Source organism: Hippichthys cyanospilos, chromosome 7 (assembly GCF_059441005.1).
Source record: "Hippichthys cyanospilos isolate Australia breed blue-spotted pipefish chromosome 7, RoL_Hcya_1.0, whole genome shotgun sequence".
NCBI lineage: Eukaryota > Metazoa > Chordata > Actinopteri > Syngnathiformes > Syngnathidae > Hippichthys > Hippichthys cyanospilos.
Genome location: NC_142375.1, coordinates 19,966,739 through 19,976,840, shown reverse-complemented (window position 1 = coordinate 19,976,840; position 10,102 = coordinate 19,966,739). Strand labels below are relative to the sequence as shown.

At 41.9% G+C, this 10,102-nt stretch overlaps 1 protein-coding gene across 1 annotated transcript; it reads right to left on the bottom strand.

Annotated features, from left to right (window-relative positions):
- Nucleotides 1-2,993: 2,993 nt before the first annotated feature.
- cbx6a (chromobox homolog 6a) lies at nucleotides 2,994-9,723 on the bottom strand. The gene is made up of 5 exons (XM_088419632.1): nucleotides 9,558-9,723; nucleotides 8,599-8,642; nucleotides 8,406-8,471; nucleotides 8,202-8,268; nucleotides 2,994-7,804 (listed from the first exon to the last, which is right to left on the bottom strand). Exons 1-5 carry the CDS (start codon nucleotides 9,624-9,626, stop codon nucleotides 6,737-6,739), a joined length of 1,314 nt encoding a protein of 437 aa, XP_088275758.1. The 5' UTR covers nucleotides 9,627-9,723; the 3' UTR covers nucleotides 2,994-6,736.
- Nucleotides 9,724-10,102: the final 379 nt, after the last annotated feature.

Here is a 10,102-nt window from a genome sequence, read left to right as displayed (position 1 = left end):
GGCAGTGACAATGATCACAATGGAAAATATGGCTACACCAGATTTAGCGAGTCGCTACTTTCCATCTGTAGTCCATACATAAAACCAGAAGACACAATACAGAAAAATGAGGCACGAAACTTCTATCACATACGCATCTTATGACTCATATGCAGTCACAGTCTAAAATACATTTCTAATAAAATTGCAGGGCACTGTGCACATTCTAAGTGAGAGTGCTAAATGTCATATATATATATATATATATATATATATATATATATATATATATATATATATATATATATATATATATATATATATATATATATATATATATATATATATATATATATATATATAATATATATATATATTAGCATTCTAGAAGTTGGTTCAAACAAATGTATATAAATTGTGTAATTCTTTTAGGTGATGACTATTTCCCACTTTTTAAATACCAACATGCTGCTTGTTAAGTGTCATCATACTGTACTACACCGCTAAAATGACACTTCTTCACAAAGGCAGAATGTTTCATCCAGCTCTCGTATAAGAGCACATTAGCTTGTGTAACCTAATGAAGTGGAACGATGAGCGCTTACGTAGCCTTGGTCAACATCATGAGCATTGTTTCTTTGGCTCCACACATCCGTAGCATTAGAGAAAACTGGAAGCGAGACGTCATTAAACATTAATGGGCCACATTCACAGTTCTCAAACACAATGAAAGAGAATAAATCAATTGCTTTACTTTGTTGAACGCCGTGGGGGCGGGAGGTGGGGACGACATAAGAGTATAGATGAGTAAATATAGAAGAAAAAGTTGAACAAAGTGAGCTGGAACTGAAATGAAAGCAACCTAATCATACCGCTAAAATTGCATGCTAGTGTGTTAGCCACATCACGCTAACTAACTCGAGCCCAAGCGTGGGCGTATGATCAAAGAAATGAAAGGAAATTGGACAGCGTGACGGACTTCTTTGAACACAATTTAACTGTAAAACCGCTGTCAAAAAAGATCAAGTGTGGTGGTACATAGTGTTGTCAGATATTGTCTTTTGTAGCTGAAACGTTAAAAATGAAATAACGTGACGAATAAACGCCATATCGTTATCCTAAAGACTTATAACCATTAAGTGTGCTGAACTGTATTACAGTATTACAACAACACAGCTTTGTCTGTTTAGCTTAATGCTAACTTACAGCGCCATTGAAATGCTAATTGTTAGCATCAATAGTTAGTTTTGTACACCAACAGTCAAGCAACCCATGTAGACTGATAATATATTGTAATAATATATAATATTAATAATAATAATAATATAACTTCCCACAGGAATATATATTTTTATCCTTTACTAGTTTTACTAATTACTATTTTTACTGACGCGCTGATAGCCTCTTGAGACCCAGCTTTTTCATTAGTGTCTAATGTTGTGTCTATTTTGTCTCAGCAAGACAGCAAAGTTAAATGCATCCCATGCATTACGCATGAGACAACGGTGGAAAGGCCAGGATGTCCTCAACTGAGCACTCTGGGACTTAGTAGGGTAGCTCGAATGAGTCAAAAGATAAAAGGCCAAAAACAAATGTCCAACACAGTGGACATAAAAGAGGATATTACCAGCTCAGGAGCAGCAGAACAATGAACTTAAATTGCAGCATCGCTCCTGATACAGTTATTAGTTTTACCGTATTTTCACCGTATTATTTTAAATCCCGGTATATAAAACGTGTTTTACGGTGGAACGAATTAATGGCGTTTTCATTCATTGGTGGAAACTGACCATAACAAGTCAAGTATCGTTTGGCTTCTTTGCTCAGGCCAATATGCTCGGAATGAGGCTTAAGGGTACTCTACTAGAGCGAGGCACGAGAGTTAATAAATGGTGCAACCTGCAGCCTAGATTGCAGTTTAATCTCCAGAGGTGGCCGACATGTCATGCGCACGCACGCACGCACTCGCACAGAAGTGGGCCACTGATGAGATGACACCACGGGGACGACTTTAATTCCGTCCGGCCTTTCGATAGAGGACACGCGCTGCAGGCGTGTGAATTACGCCTTTCGTTTCATCTCAAGTAATATCAGAACAGTAGGACGCATAGAGAAAATAATAGGTTGACATTAAACAAGCCTTCGTGAAGCAAGCCGACATGTCCTCTTGTGCAGCCCAACAGCGCCGCTCTGCGGAATGTTGCTTTAATGATTTATAAGAGGGCAAATGGCAGCGAAAATAAACCGGACAAACGCAAATATTGAACAGGAGGAAAATGGAACTAACCCCAGTTTGGTATGCTTAATTTCTTTAGTCATAACCATAAGGATTATTCCTCAAATTTCCGAAATCTTTAAGGGCAACGTTATTTAGAAATTAAGCCTAAAAGTAATATTTTTTGGCCAATTAGTTTGATAAGTAACAATTTTCACGTGCAGATAACATTAAAAACACATTTTGCCGATTGCTGGCGACGTAAATTGGCGTCACAGCTGCTCAAGTAAAAATCAATCAGGCTCACCTGTAGCCTGGGTTTGGTCATGTGACCTTCAGAACCTGAGCTTTGATTGGCACGTAGGCACAAGTCATGAGATACATCCAAATACATTCAGATATTCAAAACCCAGGCGTAATTATTTATTATTAACTTATCTATTTTACAAGATTTTTTAATCAAGTTTAATGATCAACTTTGTTACCCAGTGCATTTACCTAGTAACAGTTGAATAAGGGGTAGCAGAACTTATTTTTTCCCATGTAAAGCACTGGTCAGCAGCAAGATGAAAATTGTAGACAATAATACCTTTTTACGGATGAAAATGACTAAATAAGTATCTCGTTATTACAAGTACAGTGAAACTAAATGACAAAAACAAGTGAATTTAAGGCCTAGTCGTTGAAAAAAATCGCCACAAGATGGCGCCAAAGCCAGAAAGTAGTATTTGTAATTTAAGAATGCAGTTGAGATAACGGTACTCAGTGTATAGCGTATTTTCAAAAAAAATGAGGCAAATTGCTTCTTGACAGCTTTTTAATTTAAAGCCCCGTAAAAGGAAAAACACGCAGAAAGCATCGAGTTAACACATAACATGACACATGAATATATATCATTTGTACAATTGAAAACATGCTTCAGAAAGATACGTACATTACAATGTCACCCGTGTACAGAACTCATAAACGAACAGGCTTCAGATTCAAACCCACGTTGAATTGCATCACATTGAACGTAATTATGCATATTTCAAAATTGTAATACAGTACAAAGAAAACAATGCTTAAAAAACACATTACTCATTTACCAAGGATCCTTCCTTTTAAAAAATAGTGCTAAATAAAGCACTGGAAATTATATAAGGAGCAACTCATTAAAAACAACAAAGGGAACACACTGGTAAAAAAAAAAAAAGCATACAAATCATAAGCCCTATTTGGTAGAAATATAGGCCACTAAGTCAAGTTGCGCTACCCCTTATGACAACAGAAAAGGACGATAACGCCTAGTTGCGTAACACCTTGATACACTTCTACACAACTTCTACCCACAACTTAAACACAGCGGTAATAAACGTTCCTCGGAAGAGCCCGTTCCAAAGATCAACTTCAAAAGCCGCGTTCGTTTCTTCATGTGTGACATTTCTTTGGAACGACCCCCTCCCAAATGAACCGATGAGTACTGACAACAAAGAGAACCATCCAGTATGCAGAAGAACAAGAGCAGACGTCTTTGCAAGCTTACGTCTTCGTATTCATGCTTAAGTTGTGGCAGGCTAACGGAAGTGTTTCTTCGAAGCTTCGAGTGCGGCTTGGGGTGAACGGAGCAGCTGTAAGGCAACGTATTTGGGGGATGTTTGTAATACTGTATAACAAAGACGGTACAAGAGCGTATCAAGGTCTGAGGAGGTCTCGACTCGGCGAAACAATCAGGAAAATCGTTAAGGTTATCATTACGATGGGACGAGATCTCGTACGACAACAGATTTTTCGTCTGTCGAATGAGATCTATTTTTTTTGGGCTGTTTTTGACATGGGGTACACACACTATTGCATTGTACGATGCCTGTCGCCAGCGTTTATCGCAACGTCTAACATAAAGTAGCTTGAGTGCGCCATATTGTCTGGCGAGAAAAATTAGATTACCTTTCAAGATATTTTAATTGACACAAATTACTCCCTTTGATGCCTGATAGCCGCCGTTCGTACTGATCACTTTTCAACAAACTAGGCTGACTCAAATGTGCTATCTGGTATCGCTTTCATTGCAAAGTTTAAAATCTCATTTTGTATTCATGTAAATAAAGAGATGTTGATTGTCAAAAGATCGGAAAATTAGTCGTCCGTAAATGAAAAATGGTCATTAAAAAATGAAGACCAAATGTGTTTTGTTTTTCACCAAGCAAAAAGAGTAAAAGTATTTTTTTCTTTTACTTTTCTCAAAATACCAAAATACTCAATTGCTGCAGCTCTACAGGTTTTGCAGTGAAAGAAAAATATTTTAAAATGTTAAATATTGGCAGACAGTTTGTCTCCTTTCCTGATAGCTAGTTTGTTAACGCTTTCAGTGCCGAGCGTTATCGGAAAAGGAAACCTCGAGAAGGCCAATATACTTAGTATTTTCATTAAGGCCAACAGAATATTGTGTACTATATCAATATGGGTGGTATCATATGGAAGAATGATTTCCATTCCTTACTTAAAATTGCATGTAGGTAATAGCTTTAAGTGTGGAAACACTGCCATCCAATGGTCACAGTTTATACTACAGTGCTCAATTGGCTTATATTAGGTAAGCATTAGTCAAGGTTGTCAGCTACCCTCCATAAAATAATGTATTTGATGAGAATGTTATTATTATTACTATTTTTAAAGACTAAAATTCTCGTCCACAGCACTGAAAGAGTTCATTTTCTTTGTCTGCTTGATCAAAACCACTAAAAACTGGAACATCTATAGTTGTCATTATTTTACAGTATATTACAAATTTAGCAAAAAATGTCTTCCCACGAAAGCAATCTCATTTTATGGAATTTGTGTCTCGTCCCATCTTAGTTATCCTGGAGTATATGGACCTTCCCGAGCTTGACACACGCTATCAAGAAATTAAGGGATATCGTCAAGGCAAGCAGGGAAAAAAAGGCGGTGAGGACGGCCATAACTTGCTAAGTCTACCGATGCGGCTTACTACGCGTGCATATAAATACTCGCATGTACTCGCTGTGTATACTGTATATGCGTTCAAAGTGAAAGGCATTGACGAACTACATAGTCTATAGACAGTCATTCATGAATCACCTCACTGTACTGCAGTGTGTTCAGTGCAAAAACACGTCCAAATCGGAAGGACGTGCGCTTGAAGAAAAGTCAGCGGGGAGGTTTAAACTTCTTTCACACACTTCACAAATGAGCCTTTGTCCAAGAGCGCGTGAATGCATCACGGGCTGTAGCCAAGTGGCAGGTAGGACCGAGTAGCTGCCGTGGAATTCAAGGTATACACTTTCAAGTACGTTTCACGATTCAGTGGATGGGCGGAATTTACTTGTATCTGGAGTCAAAGACCACGCCGCTTCGTTTGGACTCTTCCTGAAGCAACGCTTTTGTAGAGGTATTAATTTAGCAAAATGTGTTTGACTGCAGTATTGTAGCTATTAACCTTGGGAAATATCTTGAACATTTTCATACACATTCTCGCAGTATTATAGCCAAGAGATGGCCCAATCCTGGTAGTGTAATAACCAAGTGATTGTGCCATGTTAAACGTTGACATGTTGGCACCGTCTGGGTGAAATTTCAGCTCCCTAGTGTCCTCTTTCAAGGCTTTCCCTTTAAAGATCGGACAAAATACCGCACAAGGGAAGTTATGCACAAGCTAGGCTAGCATTTTTTTTTCTAAAGCAATGCATGTTAAGCTTATAACACTGATTTCAAATCAGTATACTTTAGTTTGAACATTTTGCACAGATTTTTTGAATAAATCAAACCTTTAAATAAATGTTGGCCACATTGCCAGCCCTACTTCTAAGTTCTAATTTACACTGTTTGAAAATATTAGGAACAGCCCTGCGGATGTACACTAATGCAAGCCACAAGCCCAAGTAAGCCCAGCGAGAATAAAAGCCCCCCCCCTCCCTATTTTTTTTGTTGTTGTTGTGATCAACATTTGAAATGCATATTAGATGCCAATCGGCTTTGCAACTTCATGTCGCCCACCCGTCTCTAACACTTTATTCACACCGCAGCTCATTTGAATTACCCAGTCAAAGTACGAAAAGGAAATGGCTGCTTCAAATCAAAATGGATGATCTCAAAAATTGACATATAGCAACACATATAAGTTAAGAACTGTAACACGTTTCTTAGTTTGTTTAAAAAAAATGACCTAAAATGCAAACGTGGGTTAGGTCAGGGCGAACGGACTATTTGTTGGTCTGATACTTTCTGTTTTGCTAAGGAACAACAGACCAGCATAAATTATAGGATAATTAATATTATAGAATATTATAGGACTATAAGAATTTAAATGTTTTAAGTAGAGTTTGAAATGGGATTATAGTTTGTAATATTTTCATGGTTTGATAAACTAGAACAAATCTTCTTGGTGGGGCGTCAATGACTCATGGTTTTTACCCAATCACTGCAGGGCTCTGTCCCATTTCTTTTTTCCACTTTGTTAAATTAATACCTCGCAAAAAGTGCGTAGTCTTATCTTCTTAGACAATGAAGCGGCAATGATATTGAATGGTGGTACCACATGACTTGCTAAGGCTTTGGCGGGGTGGTCTCTGGTGTGTCAGGGGCGGCGCATGGCGACAGCGACGTAGCGCCCTCGGCCGAGATGGGGGAGGCGGGGCCCGAAGCAGGGGAGGGGAACTCCTTGATGGTGACGGTGCCCAGGTTGGTGGTGACGTCGGTGACCACCACGTTCTTGCAGCTCGGTCCGATTTGCGGACGCCAGTCAGGATCTCCCTCGACGGGCACCCTGGCTTGTTCTGGCGGGCCGCCGTCTCCTTGGGGCGGGGTGGCACCCGGGGCTTCGCCGGCGTCCTCCCCGGCGGGCATGGTGGGCGACGCGGTAGGATTGGCCGGAGCAGATTGGGGAATATTTGGGGAATCTGCAAGACTTTTGGATTGTGCTGGCTCACTAGAAGGCAGGACAGGTTTCGGATTCCCACTGGATTGGGGAGAAGGTGGGGAAGGCGGCAACTGAGACGGGGCGGGACGGGTATTCCCGACATTGGAGGACCCCGTTTGAGGGTGAAAGCCCAGGGGACCGCCACACTGCAGCCCGAAAGGCTTCCCGTACATGGGGAAGCCGAGCATCTTAAGCGGGGGCTGGAACGGTCTGTAAGGAGCCTCTCCCTTCTTTCCGATGATCCGATTGCGGGAGGGGATGTTCTGGCGCCCCCCCGGGAGACTTCGAGAGCCGCCACCCGTCGAACCGCCGCGCCCCGGCTTGTCGATCACCTTCAGGTTGAGGATGATGCGGCCGCGCTTGACCTCGCGGGGCTTTACGCGGCGGTTGAGGATGCGCACCGTCTCTGAGAAAGGCGAGGCGTGGGGGCGGGACGGGAAGCCGCCGGGCCCGGAGAAAGACGACGCCATAGGGTCAGAGCGGGGCAGGGGACGACGGGACATGCGGTGGCAGCGATGAATGTCTTTCTTTAGCTTGTGGGTCGCGGCAAGGGAGTTGAGCTTCGGGGATGTCGGCGCCAAAGAGTGAGGCGAGGGACAGGAAGAAGAAGGGGAAGGAGTCGCTCGGCTGGAAGCGGGCCGTGATGTCGCTTGGCGGGATTTTGTGCATCGAGTGCTTGTTTCTCCTTTCTGGGGCTGCAAAGAAGCATTCATGTTACCAAATAATTTTTAAAGTCATGAATATTGGACTTCCCCAAATTTAATGCGCTCTTTCCCCAAAAATGAAGGCCAAAAGTATAGGTGCGTCCTATAAACAGTAAAAGATTGGAATTTTTTTATTCAACACCATTCGAGGACGATTGATCTGTCATCCACAGTTTTGATGCACATTCAGCAACTATCATGTTAACAGCAAACGGCCACTTCTTAGACGGACAAAAATGGGAAAATTTGCTGGGGCCCCTATCATGGAAATTCAACGTTTTGGAGCTTTTATCACCACTCACATCCAGCTCTACCTATCATCATGTTGTGTCGTGCGGTAACTTGTCTTGAACTTTGATTTGAAGTTCAGTGCGTGGTCTTCACTAACCTTTATCGCTCCATTTTTGGGTTTCGGCCCCCGCTTTTTTGGGCCACTGCGTTCCCGGTCTCGTTCCCTGCGGGGGGGATTATAACGAGTGTGAAAATGCTGTGATTCATAAAACACATGCCTTTCTCTAGTTGCAGAAATATAGTACTTCTTTGCATGTGAAAATGATTTTTTTTTAAAATTCAAGCGATGCCATTGACTCACTTTTGCTCAAAGCCCATTATCAGCCTGTCATCGAGAATATTTTCCTCCGGCTCCCAGGTGCAGTCCCTGAATGAGCAATAAGAGCACATCAAAACAGGCTACACCTTAAAATATACCTTTTGAAAAAACATCTATATTTAGACGTTTAAAAATAGGCTTTATGACACACGTGATTGGTCGAAGAAGCACTTACTTCATGGACCATCCCTTCCATTTCACCAAATATTCAAGTCTCCCCTGTAAGATAAACGCACAGGATGTGTTCACGTTATACTGTGGCTCTGCAATTTAAAAATACATGCACATTTCTTCAAGGTTTTTTTTTTGCAAAACATGCTCACCTTGGGATTTTTTTTTTAGAGAGAATTGTTAACAATAGGGATCTGGCTGGATTATTTTTAATAATAATTCTCTTCTTTATTGTTGTGTTGTATTGCTGTCTATCTGGTACCCATTTATTTATATTGATATGAGGATGGATATATAAAGATTTTTTTACACTGAACCAAAATTGAGAACCAGTGAGTAGCCAAGACATATGGCAAGATGCTTAGGGAAAGTTTTGAGTTAAAGGGCCATTCAGAGGTCACAGGAGGCCTTTCTTTCTTACTTTCTTTCTTAGGGGTGGGGGGTTTGACACTTGACCTGAGCACGCCCCTGGTTTTGTTGACAGCCTTTTGACTGATACAACTGACCTTGTGGCCCCTAACAAAGTTGAAGGGGCTACTGGAAATCCTCAAACTAGAAAAGTGTCGGCTAAAACAAAGAGGAAGAGTCGTGGTTAAACAGCATCTTGCAGGAGGAAAGACAAAAGTCACGTTAGGCAACAGACATCTGTGATATGCACGCCCACCATAGACGCGTAGCTTTAGCCACCGTAAGCTGACAAATAAATCAAGCTCCATTTTAAACACTCCTCCCTTCGGCCTCATTCTTTCACAAGCAAGCCTCTTTTGTGTTACTTTTACTGCAGGGCAAAAGTCTCACAACAGCAGCCACGTCTCGGAAGACTTTGGCGAGCTAGCTTAGCATGTAGCTTAGCAAGCGCCGGAGGCCTCCGACGCCAGAGAGAAAGCCGAAGACGGACGACTTTCCCGCGGATAACATCTGTCAAAACACGCGGGAGAACCGTGGAGGCGGAGGCCGGCTCACCTTTCGGACGCGGCGCTTCAATATGGCTTCCGCGGCGAAGACGCGGTCGCCCATCGCCGAGAGCTCCATCCTATCTATGTGTTTCCCGTCTGGAATTGATTCCAGAAGACAGGGGGAGGTTCGGCTCTGCTCGGTTCGACAGCGGCCGAACTGTCCGCGACACGCACGCAAGGCGACTGGGTTTTGCTTGCTGCTGTCACGTGGTCGAGGCCAGCCCCCCTGGTCGTCATGGCAACGAGGAAGATACCACAATGTACAGATGTGCTCGCTTTCTCTTTTCGCTACAGGCGGCATCCGCTGCAGAAATGATTTTTTTTACGACGTGTGTTTGATCTTTTTTTTTTAATAAACACAAAACAATTCTTTAGTTGATTGATTAATTATTTAATAACGCTCTTTAACGTTAGTAAAACGCGTTCGTTCTAATAGACCAGTGGTTCCAAAACGGGGGTACTGAAGGCACATATGGGGGTATGTGACATTTTAGCAGGGTCCGTGATGGCACATATCAGTATATCTTAATTTAATCCCTTAAATACAGTGAC

Coding starts and splice junctions, on each gene's coding strand:
- cbx6a (XM_088419632.1), bottom strand. CDS start 9,626: ATGGAGCTCTCGGCGATGGGCGACCGCGTCTTCGCCGCGGAAGCCATA. Junction 8,472..8,598: donor TGGAAGGGATGGTCCATGAA/GTAAGTGCTTCT, acceptor TTGCTCATTCAG/GGACTGCACCTGGGAGCCGG. Junction 7,805..8,201: donor CCAAAAATGGAGCGATAAAG/GTTAGTGAAGAC, acceptor GCTTCTTTGCAG/CCCCAGAAAGGAGAAACAAG.